Here is a 24,648-nt window from a genome sequence, read left to right on the forward strand (position 1 = left end):
TTACTGAGCTAGCCAATAGCTGACAAATTTTTATTAATGCCTCACATGTCACTGAGATTTCCTTCAGTTTCCATGTTGAATACACTCCAGCATTCCAAATGGCTGCAAAAGACTTTACCTCTAGGGCATGGAGAAAAAGAACTCCTAAAAGCTCTGGTTCAATTCTTCTTTAATACATAGTGGAGGGGTACAATCATCCCCTATCTATGTGCAAGTCCCCTTTCTTTACATGGAACTTTGACTCCCAGTTTAAATGTTTTGCTTAACCCTTCTTTGATTGGCCTTTGTCATTCTGCACTGGGAAATCAATATCTACAAATATTTATTTTGTGGTCAAATATGGTGCAGAATAAAGAGACTCACAGACTTGGAAAATGAACTCATGATTGCCGGGAGGGGCTGGGGGAGGGATGGTTAACGACTTTGGGAAGGTTGTGTACACACTGCTATATTTAAAATGCATAACCAACAAAAACCTATTGTATAGCAAAAAGAAATGTAACTTTACTGAAGTATAATCTAACTACAATAAATAAATTTTGAAAACCAGTGGTGCAGGATGTCACAGTTTAGATAAGAACATTTTCCTCCCCTCTCCATTTCTTTCTTCTTTTGCTTTCTGTTCTCCCGCCTATTTTTTCTTCCCCTTCCCCCCACCGCCCTTAACGGTACCTGGAATTTGTCAAGGAATGAAAGGTAATGTTTTGTCTCAGCAGAAGTATAAAGGGTCATATAAGAAGAAAAGTTAATTTAAAAAAAAAAGAAGAGTTAAACACTTCGGGTTTATGGTGAACAACGTATCTTCTTTCAGGTGTCAGGCCTAATTTTACACTTACCAAGATGTTATGTACATTTTAAAAAATCTCACATTTGGGTAAAATTCCAGATTTAAAAATATATTTTAGAAGTTGGAAAGGGGTCATTTAGTTTATTTAAATGTCACAGGACCAAGAAAAGTATCTTCACATACATTGACTGCTTAAGACAAATAATATTTGATAGGTTATGGATACCTGAACCAAACTTGACATAGTAATACACAGACAACTGATGTCAACACATCCTGTGCCAAACAGCATCATTCTCCCTGAACTGTCCTAACCTAAACTGCATCCGGAACAATTCTTACCTATATTTTATTCATTAGCCTGAAGGTAACTATGAAAAAATTAAATTGCAATTTTTATTATATCAATAATTGGTGAATTCTTTAGCACTAACTACTATAGCATTTGTAATGCAATTAAAATAAACCAAATTAGTCATATTGGCTCTGCTCTTTTCAAATCTGTGGCATGATCCAGAGGCTATTCATACACTGTCTTGCTATGTACCTAAGACGTCAGGCAGTTTATGCTATTGATACTATGAAGTCACCAGTTCTTCAGTGTTCACTGTTCAAATCTGACTGCGCTTGGGTGCATTTTCTTACCTTAAGGAAAAAATAAGAGCTGGGAGGAAGAGATGCACTGTGTCCTGATGAATGCAACCGTGATGAGACTGATGTGATGGGGCTGAGTTAGGCTTCTCTTTGCTGTTAGTGGAGGAGGGAAAAGATGTTACCAGAAAAGCTCATGTTTACTGAGAGCTTACGGGTTCAAGGTACTAAATTCTTTCTAAAATATAAAATCTAACATGGCAGAGGTACTATTATTAATCTCGCTATCTAGATGAGGAAACCAAGCTTCAGAGAGGCTAACCATCTTGCCCAAGACCACGCACTGGGAAGGCCAGTGGTCACCCCTACCTGGTTGACTCCAAAGCCTTTGTCATCACTGATTTATAATTGATGAAAATTGGGAGAAGAGCTTTTAAGATGTCCAATATGTTATTTCAGGGAACATAGTCATTGAAGTTGAAAAAGAGAACTGTTTTTAGGCATGGAACAGGTAGAGCAGAGTAAATGAAAACATTGGGTTAATTCCCAGGTGGCTCAGACGGTGCCTGCCGGTGCAGGAGACATAGGAGACAGATCTGAACCCTGGGTTGGGAAGATCCCCTGGAGGAGAAAACAGCAACCCACTCCAATATGCTTGCCCAGAAAATCCTAGGGAGAGAGGAGCCTGGTGGCCTTCAGTCCATGGGGTCACGAAGAGTCAGACACCACTGAGCACAGCACACAGCTACAGCTATGCTTACCCCCAGAACGGTCTGATACACAGCAGCTCTCAATGCTGGAGAAGGCGATGGCACCCCACTCCAGTACTCTTGCCTGAAAATCCCATGGACAGAGGAGCCTGGTAGCCTGCAGTCCATGGGGTCACTGAAGGTCGGGCACAACTTCACTTTCACTTTCACTTTTCACTTTCATGCATTGGAGAAGGAAATGGCAACCCACTCCACTGTTCTTGCCTGGAGAATCCCAGGGACGGGGGAGCCTGGTGGGCTGCTGTCTATGGGATCACACAGAGTCGGACACGACTGAAGTGACTTAGCAGCAGCAGCAGCAGCAGCTTATTCTCACCTTCCATGAACCAGGAAGCAGGTGCCCCCAGACCCAAATCAGCAGCACCTTGACCTTGGAATTTCCAGCCTCCACAACTGAGAAATAAATGTCTGTTGTTTAGATAGAGAAAAAAAAAAAATCATACTGCTTGTTCACAGATTTTTTAAAAATTCATTAAGACACATTTATGAAAAACAAAACTCTGGATAATCGTCAGTATTTAGACAATATTTTTTTGAGATAAGGAAAAGAAGGTTCCCCTTTATTTTTTACGTATTTATGTTTGACTGCGCTGGGTCTTCCTCGCTGCAGGGGCTTCTCTCTAGTCGTGGTGCACTGGCTTGGATCGCGGCTGCTCTTCCTTCTGGGCCGCAGGGCACCGGCTCAGGCTCAGTAGTTCCGAAGTAGGGGCTTAGTTGTTCTGCAGCATGTGCAGTCTTCTCAGAGCAGGGATGAACCTGTGTGTCCTGCATTTGCAAGCGGATTCATTACCACTGAGCCAGCAGGGAAGCCCCAAGGTTCCCCTTTAAAATGCAGAACTTATTTGTTGACTCATAAAAACCAATACTATCTCAAATGTCCAGTTTATGTGGCTCCCTCCCTTCGCAGCTCGTAATCGCTCCTATCATACACTCGGTTTTATTTGAATGCATTATTGCTACGGTTTCAAAATTTGGAAAGCTGTTGGAATTAGATTTTGAGAAAGGTAAAGGATGAGTGATAAATTGAGGCCTGAATCAACACCAACCAAAAGATGCTAGGTCTCTCCAGGCCCGTGGATTGCTGGTTGCCGGTTTGAAATGCCCTAACACGGGCTGGTGGAGCTCAGTGGGTTAGGACCAGTAATACTCGCGATTATGCCTTGCTGCCGGAAAGACTTGTTTCTGCGAAGTTCACGTGCTGAACACCAGGAACTGTACAATCGGTATCACATCAAAAGGAAGGACTTTCTCCTAACTAACGCTGTTGGTATGGCCAGGGGAGGATTGATGCGGTGGGCTCCACAGGTGTCAGGGCTCCAGAATTCTAAGATATGTTAAACAGCAGGAGTAAACGTCTCACAGGTAGGCTTCGGGTCTGCACCTCCAACCCTGCACGGCACGCTGTAAGAAACTGGGGGAGTCCCTTTGTCGCCCTAGAAGACCAGAAGCGTGTGCGCGAACCTCGCCGCCCGGCCCCGCCCCTTTCCGTGGTCCCGCCCCTCCTCGTGGTCCCGCCCCTTCCGTGTGATCCCGCCCCCTCCCCGTGGCCCCACCCAATCCCGCGGACATGCACCTTACCTCTGGTCCCGTCCCCTCCCCGCGGCTCCGCCCCTCCCAGTGGGCCCGCCCCCTCCCTGTGGTCCTGCACCCCCGTGGCCCCGCCCCCGCCCCGAGGCCCCGCCCACCGATGCTCGGCGTCCAGCGGCCTCCCGGATCGCGGAGGCGGGGGCGGGGCTCACCCTTGCCCCCGGGGCTCCGCCAATCAGCGAGCGCCCTGTTGGCCGTCCGCGGCGCCCGCCCCGCCCGCTCGCGCCAGCCGCCGTCTCCCAGAGTCCAAGATGGCGGGGTCCAGGCGGCGGGGTCCCCTGGCCGCGGTGCGGCCGCTGCTCTGCGCTCTGCTGCTGTGTGTCTGCCGTTCCGCGGGCGGCGACGGCGCGGGAGGCGGCCCCGGGGCGGCGGGCGCCACGGACAGCCCGTCCGCGCCGCCGCACCGCCGCTTCGAGTACAAGTACAGCTTCAAGGGGCCGCACCTGGTGCAGAGCGACGGGAGCGTGCCCTTCTGGGCCCACGCGGGCAGTAAGCGGGGCGGGCAGTGAGCCGGGAGGGCGGCGGGCGGCCGGGGCCCCTCCGCTCCCTCCGCGCCCCCGGCGCGTGGGTCAGCCCGGATCCGCGGGCCCTCGTCCGCACCCCGTCCCCCCACCCCTCCCCACCTTCCCCCGCGCTCCCTTCCGACGCCCCCCGCTCGTTGTGTTCGCTCTCGGGCTCTTCCCTTTCTTCCTGCGCTCACTTGAGCTCGCTTCGAGGCGTCGCGTTTCACCCCAGCGCCGCGGCTCCGGGGAGACGTCCCGCGCCCCTGTCCCCCCGCCCCGATCGGCCCCAGCCTGGACCTGCGCCCCAGCTCCCCTCCGGGTCGGCCGCGGTTGCTCCTCCACTTGAGTGTCCGGTGTCCCCTGACGTCTGCAGGGATGGCGCGTGTTGGCTTTAGAGCGATCTCGAAGTCTTCATGTCAGAGGACATGCTTCTCTTAAATTTGCCTTTCTCAGGGACGTCCTGTGGTCTCTGATCTTTTCTCTTGTATTAACGCATATGTCATTTATAGTTAGGCTTGTTGCTTCATTTAATAGAAGAAGGGATGCGAGGTATTGATTGAGAACTTGAGTCTAAAAACTAGCACCGTGTACAGCTGTTTCATTTTTACTTTTTTTTTTGAATGTGTGATTGAAATAACCTGTGCTGAATGTTTTATTCATTTTGTGTATGTGGCACTGTTAAGCCCCGGCAGTGCTGAGGGCCTTGCTCCCTGCTTACATACGTGAGGGAAAACCTATCTGTAGGAGTGCTGATGTGTCACGGCTGCCTAAAACGTGGCAGTTGGCGTCTGTAAACTGCTCAGTGACCATCAGATGCAACCTTTGAAACAAGTGGCAAATGCCTTTCTATGGGGTGAGAAGCACTGGCACTTTGAATTCCATCTTTGAGTGTCAGTGAGCAGTCATTCATGTAAGGTTTGCATACATTCTTTTAGATTGTCCAGGGCTTGAAACAAGATGTTTCATTTCTAGAAAGTAATTGCTGCTTTACAAAGCACACTTTTAGGAAGAGCTATTTCCTTGAAATTAATGTGTAATTAAAAGGTAGAAATTTCAATTAGGCTTAATGACCAAGTCATTAAGTACATGGAGGGAGAGTGCAATTATTCTGTTACTCCGCAGAGGTTTACTCTATACCCGCTCCTCAAAAGCCTATTGCTGAGCATTTCTTATCAAGGTAGCCTTGTTCTTGGTAACACAGAGCTGGCACAGGCGTCCCAAACACAAGTGTGGGGGATTTTTGTTCTTGAAATGATGCTGAGTTTTTCAGTAGTGGTGATAAACGTGTTGACGTTTTTCACTTCTGCATTTCTCCATTGTCTTGTTCTTCTGGCTTTTTCTTGCACTCACACCACATACATCAGCCAGTTAGGAATGTTAATCAACTGCTTAAATTAGTTACATTGACTTTCTTTCCAGAACCTACAACCAGCTAAGCTTTTCTGCTACAGAAATGTCACACGGACACGGTATACCTGGGCAAGTGAACATTGTGTGGCTAGACTGAGTCTGAAATGAGGAGTTCAGAACTGTAGCAGTGGCTTTCCTGTTGACTCTGGGGATCCCTGCTGTGGTATCTCTTGCTTTCATTATCACTGTAATTTTTACCAGCTGACGGTTTTCCTTAACTCCATTGATCATTTTTCCCTTTTCATTTTGCCCTGAGATCCATTATTTGAAACATTTTTTCAACAGAGAAAGTTAAGATTTAATTTGTTTAATCTTAACAAATCCCTCTTACATCATCCCCAAATTAAGACCAAATCTATGGTGTTTCTTTTTCTTAACTCTAATGTCCTTTTGTACTGTCAGTACATATCCTCGGGTCCATAAGGGCAAAAATGATAACAGCAGGTCATCAACCTTTAGAGCTCCCAGAGCTCTTTCACCTTCTTCATGCTCTGATTAGATCCCTACTAGGTCAGGCAGGTGCTGGCTGTTTCATAGGTGAAAAACCTAATGTTCAGAAGTGTAAAAATTCTTGGCAAAGGTTACATAGCTAGTGTCGGTAGGGTAGGACTCAAATCCGGCTCTTCTGGTTCTCTGTCCGGTGCTGCTTCTGAAAGAATTGCCCAGACCTTTATGTTCTGCAGGTGATGGTGGCAGATGGCGGCTAAACTTTCTAAAGGGTCTCAGCTTGTCTTTCCTGTCAGCTTTCCTACCTGTAAAGAGACAGTACAGTTATGTCCCAGCGTGGATGTTAGAATGTCAGAACTGGTTAATATCCGAGAAGGTGTGCTTCAGTTGTCCAGAGTTAGACTGATAGGTGCTTTAATAATTACCTAGTCCAATAAGGTGACGCCAGTGGTAAAGAGTCCACCTGCCAGTGCAGGAGATGCAAGAGACGTGTGATTGATCCCTGAATGGAGAAGATCCCCCGGAGTAGAAAATGGCAATCCCACTCCAGTATTCTTGCCTGGAAAATTCCATGGACAGAGGAGCATGGTGGGCTATAGTCCATGGGGTCGCAAAGAGACACAGCTGAATGAATGAGCACAGTCCAATAATAGGAATAGCTAACATTATTTAAATATTTATATGCACTTGTATAAGCATTTACATGCCAAGAAGTTGCTAGAGAAATGGAGTAACTTGCCTATGAGCAAACAGCTAGTAAGTGTATAGAGATACAGACCATTGTGTCGGGGGTCTCTGTTCTCTCTGAGAATCTCCTGATGCTCAAGAACTGCCTGTTGACTGGAAATTCAGTTGACCCTCTCTCCAGAACAAAGTATACATGCTCAGAATTTTGCATGCAACTTTTGGGGTGTATATAAATGATTGAGCCCAGCCCCTTCATTTTACAGTGACTATATGGTGAGCCCGAGAGAGTAAGAGAATTATTTGCTCAAAGGCACACAGCTGAAGTGAGACTAGGAATAGGTCTCTTGATTCCTAGTGGGTATGTTCTTTTCACACTGTTTGAGCTTTCTAACATTTGTACACTGGTAATACACCAAAGTTTTAAAAAAGAAAATATACACATTTCTGAGTTATTTGAAAAAGATTATCATAAGAATCAAATAGTTGATTTGCCTTTCAAGCTATAATTTCTTCCCTCCTACCCCTTGAATTTTCAGTGGTTAGTTGCAGCTTTAAGGTTTGTTTGTTTGTTTTTTGCAGAGATATCACACTTTTCAAAGATAGAGGAGTATTAAAAACCCCTAAAATTTAAAAGTTGAAATTGTTAGCATGGAATTTTTCCCTAACAAAGTTACTATACAGGCAGCTGAATTAAAGTTAGATCTCTTTAGGTATATATAACAGTTTGTTGATGATTCATTGAGTTTTATCTAATTATAACTTAAAGCTTTTCTTCCCTGATTGCTATTCTAGATGCTATTCCAAGTTCAGATCAAATCCGAATAGCACCATCTTTAAAAAGCCAAAGAGGATCAGTGTGGACAAAGACAAAAGCGGCCTTTGAGAACTGGGAGCTTGAGGTGACGTTTCGCGTGACGGGAAGAGGTCGCATTGGAGCTGATGGCCTGGTATGGTAATTTCTTTACCTTGGAAAATTTACGTAGTTGCATGTACCGCTAGTCTCTAAAGGTTCCCTGCTATATATTTACAGGCAGTTTGGTATACGGAGAATCAAGGCTTGGAGGGGCCTGTGTTTGGATCAGCTGATATGTGGAATGGTGTTGGAATATTTTTTGATTCTTTTGACAATGATGGAAAGGTATGGTTGTTTTCAGGACAGTTACCCACTTTAAATGTATTTGCTAACAAAGTTAGTCTGTGAACAATATAATTTATTTGACACTTTGGTCAGCTTTATAGTAGAGGACCCTGAACTATATTTTAAGCAAGATGATGATGAATCTTTATGTAGCTGGGAATTTATAAATGGAAAGATAGAAGTTCATGATTTTTCTTATTCCAACTTGAGGTAACAATGGAACCTTAAGTCTGAGAACTTTCCAGGGCCCACCTCCCCAGGCCCCTGTTTATGCTTAATAGTTTTGAGGATCAGCTTGAGTAGTTTAGATGTAGGCAGTGAGACCAGTAGTGTTTCAGACTGTTAGTGTTTTTCATGAAAACGTGTGCATTGCAACTGTTAGCTCGCTTATTGATACCTTTTTATACATGGTAATCACTGTCTCTCTGATCAGCCTGATTTCTCTAAAACAGTTAAGGACAAAATGTACTTAAGAACTGGAGACATAAACGTGTGCTTTAGCAGCCCTAAGACTGTGATCACTGTTTCTGCTGCTGGTTCGTTGATTATCAGAGGTCATTATTAGCCATTTAAAGGAGAGCCTTAACAATGAACTCCTCTGGTGCTGGGGCCGTGTTAATTCTCCTGTTACTAAGTTCCCTTAAATCCCACACTAGTTCCATGCTCACAGTATCCTAGGATTTTAGAGGTGTTAGAGAGCTTACAGCACACCCAGAATAGTCTATAGTTCTTTGATTTAAAGCTTTAAAACAAATACATTCTCCTTATTTTTAGAAAAATAATCCTGCAATAGTGATTATAGGCAACAATGGACAAATCCATTATGACCATCAAAAGTAAGTGTATTTTTTTTTTTTACAGTATTCCGTTTTTTAGTTTCTTTTAGGAAACCTCATAAAATATTTTGTTTCAAATCTGAACATTTTCTAAATGAAAAAGGTTATTCTTTTTCTTGAGGTGTTTTTTGTAACTTAATGGGAAGGTCTTATTTTACTTCGGTTTTGTTGTAAAGTTCCTTCTGTGGACCACCTTGATTTCAAACATAAAAATGTGTTGTTGTTAACCTGAAATTGTATAATGCCTTCAAAGATTTATGAAACATTCCTGGCTCTCAGTGATGCAATAGCCATGTTTTTTCATCTTTATTCAAAGGGATCTTTAAAAAATAAAGTTTGGAGCCCTAACCAACCTAATGACTAAGCAAATTATGCCTCCTTGTTTAGTCCTGGTATTGCTGAATTGAAGAAATTTTCAGTGGGTTACAAAGCTTCTGAGAGTTTAGTGTATTTATAATATGTGTGAATTGGGCATGTACATTTTTAATTTTCACATGGTTGTGGGGGAATTACCTTTCAGCCAATCTATAAAATGCAGGAAAAATTACTTTCCTGCCTTAGTGATGTTTAACTCTGGTAATTCATCAGGACCACCTATTGAGCAATTTAAGCTAGAGGTCCAAGGCCTCTCTCTGGTGATTCTGCTTCAGCTGATTGAGGGCAGAGTTGAAGAGTCTGCGTTTTTTTAAAGCTCCATATGTGACTGACTCCGCAGAGGAAGAGAATCACTGTCCCTTTGCCGGCAGCCATGCTAACATGGGCTCCTCGTCCAGGCTCCTGACCCAAGTCACGAGTCCCCTTGGTGTCTTCTGCACAGATAGTTTCAGATATCCCAGACTTTGTCATAACTTGATATGGGTTTTGATCTTTCTGGAAGTTAATTGTTTTAAGTAGTGGGTTTTTAAAAACCAAGAAGCTCCCTAAATTCCTTGCCTTCCTTCCCGCACACTGCAGCGATGGTGCTAGTCAAGCTTTATCAAGTTGCCAGAGGGACTTCCGTAACAAGCCCTACCCTGTCCGGGCAAAGGTCACGTATTACCGGAAAACACTGACGGTGAGTAGAGGCAACGGCACCCCACTCCGGCGCTCTTGCCTGCAAAATCCCGTGGACGGAGGAGCCTGGTGGGCTGCAGTCCGTGGGGTCGCTGAGGTTTGGGCACGACTGAGCGACTTCCCTTTCACTTTTCACTTTCATGCATTGGAGGAGGAAATGGCAGCCCGCTCCCGTGTTCTTGCCTGGAGAATCCCAGGGACGGGGGAGCCTGGTGGGCTGCCGTCTATGGGGTCGCACAGAGTCGGACATGACTGACGCGACTTAGCAGCAGCAGCAGCATGCTCTTAGAGACAGTCCAGTGAACAGCACTCTAGTGTGTTTCTTCTGTACCTCTTCATACTCCAGTATGCTCCTCGTTCTGATGGAAACTCGGTGCATTTTAAATGGGTACTGTTCACATCCTCATCCGCGCTGCTCTGCGAGAACAGAAGTGGCTTCAGAGCGCGGTTCACATGTCGCGTGTGGTCACGCGTGGTGTGCTGTCAGACTCGACAGTAGGTTTGCATTCAGTCGTGAATGTTCTGGGCGTGCTGCTGTGTGCTGCGTGAACAGGAGTAAGAGAGGCCATCGTCTCCAAAGAGTGTGTCTAATGGAGGCAACCGTATGTAACACCATGCTGCGTGATAAACGCTACAACACAGATACCATTCTTTACTGTCTGAGCCATGTAGATGAATTGAGTTTGAGGTAATATTTAGGTGGACAATACCCAGCAGGCAGGAGATTGCCTGGTGGCTCAGATGGTAAAGCATCTGCCTGCAATGTGGGAGACCCAGGTTCGATCCCCGGGTCGGGAAGATCCCCTGGAGAAGGAAATGGCAACCCACTCCAGTACTCTTGGCTAAAAAATTCCATGGATGGAGGAGCCTGGTAGGCTAGAGTCGATGGGGTGGAAAAGAGTGGGACACGACTGAGCGACTTCACTCACTCACTCATACCCAGCAGGCAGTTAGGATAACTAAGGTCACCACGACCTTGCGAACTTCGCTTTTTTAAAGATGCCATCAGTATCCGTCTGTTCACGTAATACTTATAAAGAAAGGAAATCTTGCTTATATTTTTCTTTTCCCTGAATCATGAGCTAGCCTTGTACTCCTTTGTGTAAATTCAGAAAAAGACAGTCATTGGGGAAACTTTGTACGGCCTCAGTCTTAAATTCCAAACTGATTTGGAGACCTCAGAATAGAGGCAAGTGTCCAGTCTGTTGTGACTAAGTTAGACTTGCATTCCACTGGAGTTGCTATACATTGTGCATACTGTACAGTTTCATTGGGGACATCACTAGGTCATGCGTACCCTCAACGTAGTGGAGCCCAGACACCAGCCGTGGCAAGTACAGACCCAACACTTGAATTCACAGATCCCAGGGAGGCTCTCTGTACAGCCCCACACAGTGAGGCCATCAGCCCTGCCAGCAGTTCTGAAACAATAATAATCCTGCAACATGTAGCCACAAAAGAGTTCCATAGTCAGATAAGGTTGGTAGGACTGGGCATACAAGCACAGATTGTATTCAGAGTCAAGATTCTAGGAAGTCCTGGAATAAAGAAGCCTCTGTTAAGCCACTCATTCTTTAGGCTTACTGGACCGTGGGTGCTCTTTCCACCTAACGTCTGTGAATGTCTGTAGAGCCAACGTTCTGAAGAATCCATTTTACAGAGCCTTGGCGGGACACCGGCTGTGGCTCGGCGGTTCCAGCCCTTGTCTGCTGTCGCTTGCTGTGATACGCGCCCCCGTCCTCTACCTGGCAGAGGCATGCTCCTTCCGCTCGTTCAAGATTTCTCTCCATAATGATCTGCCTCTCTGAAACTCTTTAAGTGTTTCTTTTCTCCTCTAGTGCTTATTTTTTCTTCCAATTTTATTGAAATGTAATTCACATGCAACACTGTATAAGTGTAAGGTGTACAACATTATGATTTGAAGCTGATGGCCCTTTGACAGTTATTAGACCAGGTACAAAGATCAAATCATAAACCGACTGCTTGAAATTCATTTTACAAGGTCTTTGTAAAAAGCTCTAACCTGCAGTGTGTCTTTCTAGGTAATGATCAATAACGGCTTCACACCAGATAAAAATGATTATGAATTTTGTGCCAAAGTGGAAAATATGATTATCCCCGCCCAGGGGCATTTCGGAATATCTGCTGCCACTGGAGGTCTTGCAGGTAAAACCTCGCCGTCTTCTAACATTCAGAGGTTGTGAACTGATTCTTACTAGGAATCCTGTAGTTTGGAAATGGGTAGCTTAACAACTTTTAACCTTTTGAGACAAGTTACAACCTTCCCATGATCGGTGGGGCCAGGCCTTTGGTCTCTTGGGGCTGCTCATTCTGTAGGCTTACAGTTGGCTGAGGGCTGCACACAATTCTGTCCATCAGAGTGCCAGTCTGGGCGCGGTATTTCATAGTGAAGGAGACGTATTTAAAAGGTTGATCGCCGAGTGTGTTAGGACTCTGAGAGTCGTCACAGCACATTTAAATCGGTTTGGTAGCCTGAAGAAATATTACTGGGGACTGAACTGTAAAGATGTACTTCCCATATCTTTTTCATATGTGGTGATAAATGAACTTACTGTTAGATGTTAATAGCATCTTGTGTTTGTACTGTATAATAGTCTTATTATTTCCAAATATGTGAATTTTTCAGTTCAACAGTACCGGGAGGGAGACAGAGAGAATAGATTATATTTACTCTATTTTTAGGTGGCTTTGCCAAATCTTGGATTAAAGGGCTTTCTAAAGATCACGTGGCCAGTAAATCAGACCCAGGCAGGAGTTGGTCTGGATGTCTGTCCCTTGGGTCCAGTGCTCTATTAACACTGCCTGACTTCTCATGTCGCCTGACCTGCCCTGTGGTGTTTAGGACTTGGTCTGGATGGTTGCCCCTTGGGTCCAGTGCTCTATTAACACTGTGTGACTTCTCATGTCGCCTGACCCGCCCTGTGGTGTTTCAGTGGTCTCTTTAACTTGGCTATGTATCTAGATCTTCGTAAAAGTAGCAGAAAGCAGAGATTGCCGCAGTTGAGGTTCATGTCTTGTTTGTGGGTGTGATACTTACTAGCCAGGATGAGTATGGTAGTTCCACGTTAAGAAGTTTGATCTCTTGGCTGTTTTTAGCTCAGCCAGCTTAAAATGAACGATTTCAGGTGAAATAAAATTGCTGGTATCTGCTGTACGAGGGAAACAAATACAAAAGAGGTAGGGAAGAGTAGTTGTACTATCTAATTGAGACAATAGATAGCCTTGTTAGTAACACCAGGACAACATGGGTAAATCGGTACTCCCAGTAAGCCAGGACAGAGCGGTGTCGTGTTTAAAGCAGGAAAGTAAGGCTAGGGGTGGTGAGTGTGTAAGAAAGGTTCAGAAACAGATGGAAGCAGGAAATACTTGAAGGACAGGCTTCTGTCTCATGTGACTGGGACACAGTCCATGAAGGAGATTTGTGGAAAAATAAAGGAGGATCTCGGTGCTGGGAGTAGGAGTTTGTGCTTGTTTTGACACTTCGTTTGTCTGGTCTTCCCTTTATCAGTTATTAAACATCCATAACACATTAAACACAGCTAAATGTTCTAGTTTAGGATTTAAGAAAGTAAATTCTTGCTTAGTTCTAATATAAGTCTTTCAGATGAACTTTTGTCGCTAAGTTCACAGAGCAGCATTGCCTTTATGAAATTAGAGCTAATTTTCACTATTCTAAAGTAAGAGATGGCTGTAAATTCACAACCGTAAAAATGATCAACTATGGAACTTTTTCAGTTTTTTTTTTTTTTTCTTTAATTTGCAGACGACCATGATGTTCTTTCTTTTCTGACTTTCCAATTGACTGAGCCTGGGAAAGAGCCAGTGAGTATACTTATTTTTCTCAGAAAGCTTATTTGTAATTTACTGGTGTTGCCTCATAGCTGAAAACTTGAGAAGATTTAAGTCAAGTTCAGATCTTGTCTCCTAATGATTGCTGTTATGACCTGTACAAGTTGTTTAACATCCATACACGCCATTCCTTCACTAGTGAAACTGAGACGCTTGGGTTGGCCACATTGACGTTGTAAGCATTAAAGGCAGCGTACTTCTGGCAAGCACTCAGTAAATGGTAGTGGCGAGTATTATTTTTTTGTCATAATATTAATAGCAAGAGTAAATTGACCTTTCAGCTAGTGGTGGAGTAGTTAATATGAGAAAAAGGAACATATATCGAGGCTTATTACTTTCTTTCTTTTTAATTTTTTTTTTAATGATCTATTCTTAAACTCCAAACAAGCCTACAGTTGATAAAGACATTTCTGAAAAAGAGAAGGAAAAGTACCAGGAGGAGTTTGAGCACTTTCAACAAGAGCTGGACAAAAAAAAAGAGGAATTCCAGAAGGACCACCCCGACCTTCAAGGGCATCCTAGTAAGTTGGGGCCGGGCCGTCCTCCGCTGCAGCGACGGTCGTGGCCCTTTTGAGTCCGCAGTGCACCGTTCGTCTTACCTTGCTCACTTATCTGTCACACTCCAAGTACTTCTGGAAATGATGTTTAAACCAGTCTTCAGTCTCTGAAGGGCTTAGAGGTCGATGCTTTTACCCGGAAGAGTGTCGCTTAGAGAAGCGGGCAGGCGGCAGCCGCCCTGGCAGTGTAGTTGAGACTCATTCATGCTTGTTGAATGGAATTGCCCAGGGTTGGGTTCTTTCCTTTTTAGTGGCACACACTTACCTTAGTTGATAACAAACCTAGTACTTGAAAACTGTCGAGACTTGGCAGAGTAATGAAGTGATTATCTCCTCTTATTATTCAGACAGAATTCTGGGACATTAAAGGTTGAAAATTTTGAAATATTAGTCTAAGCTAGTGTAACTGAGAACTTACATGGGCTCCATGTCACAAACAAGATAAGGCCGAGTAGCATGACTCTGTGATCTGCTAACGTTTATGATCTCAGGCCCCCATCAGCACCGATGATCAAGGCTGTATGTACTAAGGGCTTCCCTGGCGGCTCAGCGGTGAGGAATCAGCCTGCAGTGCAGGAGATGCAAATTTGATTCCTGGGTGGGGAAGATCCGCTAGAGCAGGAAATGGCAACCCACTCCAGTATTCTTGCCTGGGAAATCCTGTCAACAAAGGAGCCTGGTGGGCTGCAGTTCACGGGGTCAGAAAGAATCGAACATGGCTTAGTGACCAGGCACACACACTTGATGAAGCTTGGGGCCAGCTTTTGAACTAAGTAGTGTGTTAATCTAAATGATCGACAGTGTTATTCAGATTTAATGAAGATAAAATGAAAAATAAATTTTATTTTTTCGTTGTGTTTGTTTTAAACATCACATATGATTTGTAAGTATATCCTGAAGCGTACTGTAGTAAGTGTTTGAATAAAATTCTCTGAATTCAGTGTGGTCAGAAATAAGAGGAAAATTAAAACTGCTTTCAGCTCTGTTTCTTAGTCTTTTATGTGAATAAAATGCACAGATTTTAAGAGAATAGTTTGATAAATTTTGACAAATTTTAACCATCACTCAGATGAGTGTATAGAATATTTTTATTGCCCCAGATCAAGTCAGCCCCCTTCCCACAGAGACGGCCACTATGCTGATACCTATTAAAAAATTAGATTCATTCTGCCAGGCTGTAAATAGATTCGTTCTGTAAATAGAATCACACAGTCTATTTGAAAGAGAAAATAATTTCTAGATGAAAAAATTCAGACCTAAGTGATAAATACTCAGCCATCAGAGATGACGAAAACAATTAGGAATTGAATCACGGTCGAGTCTGTCTCGTGCACGTTTGTAACTGGAAGGATCGTAACACTGTGTTGGTGATGTTCTTCGTTTAGTGGCGGTTGGTACTTTGGTCACTTACAGTAACTCGAACACCACGTGTGTGTGGGTGAGTCTAATGATGCCTTTTGGTCTCTGGTCACCTTTTCAGCGGATGAGATATTTGAGAGCGTGGGAGACCGCGAGCTGAGACAGGTCTTTGAAGGACAGAATCGTATTCACCTTGAAATCAAGCAGCTGAACCGACAGTTAGATATGATTCTCGATGAGCAGAGAAGATACGTCTCTTCCCTGACAGAGGAGCTCTCTAAGAGAGGAGCCGGAGCCCCAGGACAGCAGGGGCAGGTGAGCTTGCAAGGCCCCTGGATATGCCTCAGTCAGGGAAGGCGGGGTGGTGGAGCGGCCAGGGAAGGGAGCAGGGGCGATGTCTGGGTGTTAGGCAGTGTGCTCTATGGAGTGGGGACTCTCGGGCCGGCTGGTCATCTTTTGTTTTTCCTCCAGACCTTTCAACAAGAACTGGATACTGTTGTGAACACTCAGCATGAGATTCTGAGACAAGTAAACGAAATGAAGTAAGTACACAAAAGTCCCGTCTGGGTGCTATGTGACACCTTTATCCTAAGCTCATGGCTTCTCTAGACATGGAGGCATGTCACTGCTGTGAGATTCCTCCATGGGTAAGAATCACGTTCTGGGTTATTTCTAAATAGGGAAATGTAGGGTAGGGACTTTTCATATTTGGCAAACAAGTCCAGATTTTTTTATTGTTCCCAGCTAGAAGAGAGAGCTTTAGCGTTTTTAAGGGGGAAAAAAAATGTTAGTCACGGTTATCTGACAGCATTTGTGCATTTGTAAAATACAGAAGAACTTCCCAGTTGGCTCAGTGGCAAAGAATCTGCCTGCCAGTGCAGGAGACACAGGTTCGATCCCTGGGTTGGGAAGATCCCCTAGAGAAGGAAATGGCAACCCACTCCAGTGTTCTTGCCTGGAGAATCCCACGGACAGAGGAGCCTGGCGGGCTACAGTCCAGGGGGTCACAAAAGAGGCGGACAGGATTTAGCAACTAAACAACAACAAAATATAAAAAGAATATAGGTAAAACATAACAGTGCTGTGGAAAATAGCTAGAGGAATAAGCATGCGCAGTGTCATAGGGCTGTGAGACGAGCGTGCCTGAGGCAGGGGCTGCTTTGTGACGGAATGAAGCCATTCTGAAGGGACTGTGTCACGGGTGAGCGCCTCTTTTTCAGTCTGTATTGTACTGTAAGAGAGACTGCGTCCTTGTAACACTGAATGCTAGGGGTTTTAAAAGGATTCACTTAGCAGATGACTAACAGCATTCAATGCCTGAAGCAGAAAAACAGCCATCATGCCACATGTCGTAAGCTAACACGTTAGAGAACTGTCGCAACCAGTACAACCCTTGGCAAACTAGAGTGTTAAGGTGAGTTCTTCAGGACTGGAAAATTCAGATGAATGAGGTTGAGCAGAGGGTGACAGCATTTAACACCAAGAGATTAAAGCCAACTGCAAGTTTGTATTTCTTTCAGTTGTACTGTTTGATAGTTTTGAAGAATCTTCCAAGTTTTTTGAACTCATGATTAAAACATGTACGATGCTAAATGAATAAATTATTTTAGAAATAGAAACCAGATCAGTATCGCATTTTTTTAAATGTTTTGATCTAATTTTAGATGTTGTGGAAAATAAAGGACATCCATCCATCATACAGAGCCTGTGTATCCCTCACTTAACTTCCTGATGTTATCACGTTGTGTAGCCGCAGTACGATGGTCAGAACGAAGAGGTTGATGTTGGTTCCGTATTACTAACTGAACTAAGGCGCCTACTCAGATTTCACCAGTTTTCTACCAATGCCTTTTTCGTTCGAAGATCCTGTCCAGGGTTGCACGTTGCGTTTAGTTATTTCTCTCTTGACCTCTGCAGTCTGAAATAGTCCATCTCTCTTTGTCTTTTATGACTGTGGCAGATTTCAGGAGCATTGGTCAGTTCATTGGTCCGTTTGGTTCCTCGGTTTGGGTTTGTCTGACACTTCCTCATGATCGGATGGAAGTTCTTCACTTTTAACAAGAATGCAGCCGTGTGTCATGTTCATGATGTTGATATGTCTTACTGCTGGTGATGTTGGCTGTGATCATTTGGATATTATAATTTCTTCCCAGTTTCCCTTGGTGGTTAATAAATATATATTTGGGGAAAGATACTTTGAGTATATTTGTATCCCTTATCCTCCCTTTTGTATTAAGAAACCACGAGATTATCCGGATACTTTGGATCTTGGTTGGTCTGAAACAGACACTGCAGGGTTGGTCTCGGCCTTCCTCCTTTCCCTGCCTGAGCGTTCTTTCTCCAGCAAGGAGTGACCTGGTTCTTATTATCTACAGTGTATTTACTTATTGGTTCAGTTTTCGTGTGTGCACAAAGTATATATAAAGTGATTTCAAATTATTGAACCATATCCCTGTAAGAAACACATTTACTGATGGATTTATATAAAGCTCCTTTTGCCTCTAGTCTTACAGTATTTCAAACTCATGTACAGTTTGCTCAGACTCATGTCCATTGAATCAATGATGCCATCCAACCATTTCATCCTCTGTAGTCCCCTTGTCCTCCCGCCTTCAATCTTTCCCAGCATCAGGGTCTTTTCCAGTGAGTCAGCTCTTCACATCAGGTGGCCAAAGTATTGGAGCTTCAGCTTCAGCATCAGTCCTTCCAGTGAATATTCAGGGTTGATTTCCTTTAGGATTGACGGGTTGATCTCCTTTCTGTCCAAGAGACTCTCAAGTCTTCTCCAGTACCACAGTTCAAATTCTTCAGTGCTCAGCCTTCTTTTTGGTCCAACTCTTACATTTGTACATGACTGTTGAAAAAATCATAGCTTTCACTATGCTCACCTTTGTTGGCAAAGTAATGTCTTCCTTTTTAATACCCTGTCTAGGTTGGTCATAGCTTTCCTTCCAAGGAGCAAGTGTCTTTTAATTTCATGCTTGCAGTCACCATCTGCAGTGATTTAGGAGCCCAAGAAAATAAAATCTGTCATTGTTTCCACTTTTTCCCCTTCACTCTCCATGAAGTGATGGGACCAGATACCATCGTCGTAGTTTTTAAATATTGAGCTTTTTCACTCTCCTCTTTCACCCTCATCAAGAGGCTCTTTTAGTTCCTCTTCACTTCCATTTATAGTATTGGTTTTAACACAAATTATTTAGTATTCTCTGTGCTTAGACAGCCTTTAGTAAAAGATGAAGGCATAATAATGTAGTTTTTAGAAGTTATTTTCCAATTTTGAAGACAGTCTTTTTAAATACTTGTTTGTTTTTTAATGTCCTGTTGCATTGAGCATAGAAATGCATCTACCCCTTTGACATCTGTGACGTCCTTCCAGTGATTCTGCTGTCTAAAGGGACTTTCTGTCTCAGGAACTCCATGAGTGACACTGTCAGGCTGGTCAGCGGCATCGCGCACCCTGGGCCGGCGGCGGGCGTGTACGAGACCACCCAGCACTTCAACGACATCAAGGAGCACCTGCACGTCGTGAAGCGGGACCTCGACAGCTTAGCACAGCGGAGCATGGTCGGCTCTCCTTTCTGCTCGTCTGTGATTAGTTATCGCGGTCTGCTTTTAGGAAGGACAAACATACATTCTACTCTTAATATTTTAACTTCTAAACTGATGCCAGTGCTCACTTTTACTATTCGGGGTAGAATGACTCCATCGTGACCCAGATGTCTATGTGTTCCACATCACGCTTCCATCGCCTACTGAATAGAACTGTTTAAAAAGATAAATTTGCATTTCCAGTTACTGGGGTCATCCCAACCTCAGACTTTTTTCTTTCTACAGGTTCTCTTTTAAAAAACATGCCTCTGGTTTTCAGTAACGATACCCTTGAACAGCTTTGAAAATGGTAGATGTTTCTTGACACGCCCGCTGGTGAGACAGACACTGAGTATTTCGTGTTTCTCTCCAGGCTGTTTAGGAAGCGCAGATCTGAAACTGGCTGACTTACAGCAGCTTTCTTAGGCAAGAGTTTTCCTTTTTCCAGCTACTTTCCTGTTTCACTTGTTTTTTTTCAGTTTTGTTTTATTTTGTTTTCTTTGCTTTTGGGGTTTTTTTTCTTTCCTTTTTTTTTTTTTTTTTTAGTGTAAGTGCCACTTATGTTTTTGGAGAGAGGCAGTAAATAATAAAGACAGGGAGAAGGCAATGGCACCCCACTCCAGTACTCTTACCTGGAAAATCCCATGGATGGAGGAGCCTGGAAGGCTGCAGTCCACGGGGTCGCTGAGGGTCGGACACAACTGAGCGACTTCACTTTCACTTTTCACTTTCGTGCATTGGAGAAGGAAATGGCACCCCACTCCAGTGTTCTTGCCTGGAGAATCCCAGGGATGGCGGAGCCTGGTGGGCTGCCGTCTGTGGGGTTGCACAGTCGGAGACGACTGAAGCAACTTAGCAGCAGCAGCAGCATATTTTTGAAGTTTAACATGCGTAAGAGACAATATTAGGAAACGGGCCTCTGGAACTTTTATGTTTTTTCTTACTGACTGGATTTGAAAACCCTTGTGAAATCCACAAGTGCTCACAGCATCTGCCTCTTCCCTTCCAGTTTTTAAACACGGTTCAGCAGTCTTATCGCTGACCGTTTTCCCTCCACCCAAAGCATTGTCGTCTACTCCCTAAGTTGTGTTCGAGCTTATTTCCTCCCAGCTTCAGCTTTTGTTGCAATGGCCAGGTTAACGCTGTGGGTAACACATACACTGTGAAGAGCCTTGTCCTTCAGATGTGAACGTATTGAGAACAACCAATCTTAGAAGCTGTTTTGTCTGGATACCTTGATGAAATCTTTCCCCGGATTTTAATTTTTGATACTTGCTTATAATAGAAGGAATACTCGTGTAAATGGAAAAAGAAATGTTTTCCCGAAAAACTAATCAGTGATGTTGAACGCTAGGAGGTCGGGGTGGATGAGCGCTGAGAAAGGACAGTTCTCTGTAGGCAGTTGAGTGTAGGGCAGCTGTGCTCAATTGTCTGAACCAGAAGCCCCCTGACAGCGGCGGGGCTGCCGTGGGTAGTCACTGCAGCCGGGATGACAGGGGTGTCCCGTGGTGGGCTCCGTGACCCCCAGGGACGGGGACCTCACGGTCACTGTGATGGGGGAGGAGCCGGACGCTGGGAGGTCAGTGACCGGGGCAAGAGAGGGGAGGCCTCCCCCATGAAGAGGATGTTTATGGGGTGAATAAATGAAAGTATTTGAGTTTAGACCAAGAGTTTTATAAATATTTCACATTTATTTCCTTTCCCGAAATACTGGTTTGACTGATTATAATAGAATTTTTTTTTTCCTGATAGCCATCAAATGAAAGACCGAAATGCCCAGAACTACCACCATTTCCATCATGTTTATCTACAGTGCACTTTGTTATATTCGTCGTGGTACAGACGGTGTTATTTATAGGTTATATCATGTATAGGTAAGTCTCTGAAATTTGATCCAACATTTTTCTGTATTTGTTTAATTTGAAATATTCAGTAAAGTTATCTATTATCTGTAATGGAACTTTGAATGCCTATAAAATTAGGGTCATAAAAGCGAATGTTGTGTCTAGAATATTTCGGTCCGCGTGGGCGTGCGTGTGTAGGACATGTGAGTCTTCGTGTATTTCACAGTTGAAAAGGCATTTTTGATTTTAAGCCGTCCTGTTTCATTCCACTGTAAAGTGTACAGAACTTCACAGGTGGTTGCTTTTTCTCTTTTTCCTTAGGACTCAGCAAGAAGCAGCTGCCAAAAAATTCTTTTGACCTCCATTTTCATGTGTACATCATGTATGTATGTACAAAATGTCTTTTTGAGGGAATTTAAGTATTTAAATTGCTTTTTAGTCTAAATTATTTTGTATAAAATAACTGTTTAAACATTGACTTAAGAATAAACCTTAAAGACAACCACATGTAAATTTGTGCATAGTACATAAATCTATTTAAATTTCAGTGAATTTCTGGCCAGTAGAATACAGCCACTGCACAGAATATTGATAAATCAGAGGGATGAAAAACAGAAAGGGGGAACCCGCATATATGAAAGTAACCCGTAAGCCTCCAGTGTTGGAGGTTTCTGTCTTTAGCATAAATGCCCTTGCCCTCCTGCCCCCAAAGTATGAGGTCTGAGAGCTACCCATCCTGTTTATTTTGTAACCAAAGTCTTTTTTTTAAGAGGTCAGAATTTCCTGCTCCAAGACTCAGTGCTGCAGTCCTTAAATCTAATACAGCTCCCTTTGAAATCAAAAAATATTTTGTCTGAGTGTTAGGATCTGGGTAATAGGATTCAGAATGTTTATTAAAGCATTTTTTTCCCCTTCTGATCATCAGTGATGTATTTCACTTTTAAAGGAAATGTGGGGGGGAGAATTAAGAGCTGCTCTTTGCCTGGAAACCATTTAGGTGAGAACATTGCTCTGATAATGGTTTTTATGGGTCTTTTACCTGGTGAGGTGTTCATTTCATGATTGCTCATATTCTTGAATGTCTGTGTTCCAATAGAGTCAGTTCAGAATTATGAAACTCACTCTGCATCTATCTGTATCTCTAAATTCACCTCAGATGGCATGTTCTGAGGACACTTTAAGGGCACAGCACCGACCACTGCTTTCAGATTGACATCACTCCACGCAGCTTGGCGTTTGTGACACTGCATATTAGTCGAAATCCAGAAGGCAGGACCAGAAGCAGTGTTAAAGTTTATGAAAGCAAAATCTGAAGAATAGTGTTATTACTTCTGATTTCTTTGTTTTAATGCCAGAACTAGGGGTATTGTGAAGCACGTGTTAGTAAGCGTAACCTTGAAATGTCAGGCTGGGAGGAGTTGCTGTAGTCTGTACATAGTCTAGGTATTATAGAAAATGTCTGTAAATGACATTTAATTTAGTTTTCATAGCTGATGTAGACTTCAAAATACTCTTTTACTTTCCCTTGTCTAGCTAGCTAAAATGATGCCTTTCATTTGTCATAGAACTGAAAATAGTGCTGGTTTATAAATAGTACTGTTTAATTCTTCACAGCTTTCAGAAATTTGCTCTGAGTTGTTATTTGCTGATTGGACTGACTGCCTAAAACCCATACAGAGGCTCTGAAGAAGTCTGCATTAGAGCAATAGCTAACCAGTACTGCATATGCAGACAGTGCTAGCATTGCTTTTTATGAAGCATTTATCCCAGACACTGAACAAGAATATTCTGTTGATCACTCACACACTTACGACCACTTCAACATAGAACTGCTCTGCAGGTATTTTTTTCTTGTAGTGTTAACATGTTGAAATTCGTATTTCAGAGACATCGTCATGACAGAATTTACTCTTATTCCATGAAAAAAAAAATTAATACTTTCAGAAGAATGTTTCAGTTGTAGACTGTGAGACTTGGAAATCCTCTTGAGATGAAAAGCTGCAGAATATCCAGTATTATAAAAATCCAGAGCCACGTGTGCCTGAACTTTAAGGAATATTAGATCTATGCAGTGTACATTTCCCAGGCTAAAATTCAAGAGGAATTGTTCCAGTCATTTCTAATGCAAGTGAAGACAGCTAGGACAAAAGAGCATACGCGTGAATCTTTACTTTCTTTCTTACTAATTTAATTTGCAAAAAAAAATCACTTAGTAAGACGGTTCATACAAGTTGTTATTGTTGGAAATTTGGTTTGTTTTCCTCAAAATCACTGACTTCAAGTAGTTCATTTTAAGTGTTTGCTATGTGGGAAAATCAATCACTGCCAGGATTCTCTCATTTCTGTACTGTTTTATAAAATTGAATTTTAACTTCTCTCACACCAGCAAGTATTTTACAGGTGCCTTGGATTAAAACAAAGTTGATTTTACAATTTTACTGTAAATCTTTGTGCTTCTGCCACTTTAAGAAAGAAATGCAATTGTATAATGGTTAATACTCTTATTTAATGTACCTTTTGTGTTCTGAGTGTTTGAATGTTTTATCCGGCCTGAACCTTTACTGTGAGGGCATGGTATTCTGTCATGTAGTAAAGAGACATCAGTGCTTCTCAGAGTGAGAAACACTGTGAGCCCTCTGAGTCCTGGAGCGCTTGTGAAGAACGCAGATGCCAGAGCACCATTCCCAACCACCTGCATCAGAACTCAGCGGTGGGAGCTGCAGAGAATCATTTTCGGCAGGTGCCTCTGAGCGCACTGCTGTTTAAGAACCACTGAGATGAGGGGTGGTGAAAGAAACACCGGTTTGTGTAGTTTTACAGCTGAGCTGAGAGCTAGCATAACATTTTCATTGTCAGCAACATTAGCGAATATGACTGATTCTTTATACTTAGAACGTATTACTTAACGTTCTTTTCACCGAAACTCTTGGTTTATCAGCAGCTACAAACTAAACCCAGGTTGCTGCCTGGGGCTCTCAGTACTTTGGTTGACGGCTCTTACAAAGTCACCTTCAGATCATGGTCAAGCCATGGAAACCCCCATCTTCGCGTCTGCCTGCTAAAGCATTTGCTTTTCCTGATTGTGGTTTTTGTGACATTTTATCTCAGACAGTTGTACTTTTTGATAACTTGGGGAAAACAAAAATTACTTGAATAAGGGATTGCCTGACCCGCTGCATTGCAGAGACACAGTCTTTGTAAAGAACGTAAATGACAGTTGTGAATATTAAGATGTGATTATCTTTTTCCTGTCCATGTGCTCATTGCAGGGAGATAGTGAACAAATGATTATACTGGGGATTTTTTTATTTATAAGATCTAATGTAAAATCACCACTTGCAACTTTTTAGATCTGTATGTTGCCTGTTTAATATATTCTTTTAAAGTTTAAAAGGGTTTTGTATCCATTGTTAATTTCAATTAGGTGACATTTTGTCGAGTGTTTTTTTTTCCTGATTGTTAATTTGATGCTAGCTGGAATTCAAAAGATGACATTGACCTTATTCAAATAAAGAAATATTTTAGTAAACTTAGTTTTTCCTTCATTGGTCTCAGATAATAAGTTATTTCCCAAGTAGGTTATTTCCCAAGAAGGCCCTGATCTGTGATGGTGTCTCA

The 24,648-nt window shown here is 43.2% G+C and overlaps 1 protein-coding gene across 3 annotated transcripts; it reads left to right on the top strand.

The window, feature by feature from the left end:
- Positions 1-3,941: 3,941 nt before the first annotated feature.
- Positions 3,942-24,575, top strand: LMAN1 (lectin, mannose binding 1). 3 transcript variants are annotated; one of them, XM_040264283.1, is made up of 14 exons: positions 3,942-4,224; positions 7,575-7,729; positions 7,813-7,920; positions 8,695-8,756; positions 9,711-9,810; positions 11,852-11,975; positions 13,594-13,652; positions 14,068-14,200; positions 15,717-15,910; positions 16,067-16,137; positions 19,009-19,162; positions 20,939-21,060; positions 21,352-21,412; positions 22,645-24,575. In XM_040264283.1, exons 1-13 carry the CDS (start codon positions 3,987-3,989, stop codon positions 21,386-21,388), a joined length of 1,557 nt encoding a protein of 518 aa, XP_040120217.1. In that variant the 5' UTR covers positions 3,942-3,986; the 3' UTR covers positions 21,389-21,412; positions 22,645-24,575. The 3 variants fall into 3 exon arrangements, with proteins under 3 accessions (XP_040120217.1, XP_040120218.1, XP_040120216.1); XM_040264284.1 differs by having other exon boundaries at positions 22,916-24,563; XM_040264282.1 differs by having other exon boundaries at positions 21,352-24,563.
- Positions 24,576-24,648: the final 73 nt, after the last annotated feature.

Source organism: Oryx dammah, unplaced genomic scaffold, assembly GCF_014754425.2.
Source record: "Oryx dammah isolate SB20612 unplaced genomic scaffold, SCBI_Odam_1.1 HiC_scaffold_22, whole genome shotgun sequence".
Classification (NCBI taxonomy): Eukaryota; Metazoa; Chordata; class Mammalia; order Artiodactyla; family Bovidae; genus Oryx; species Oryx dammah.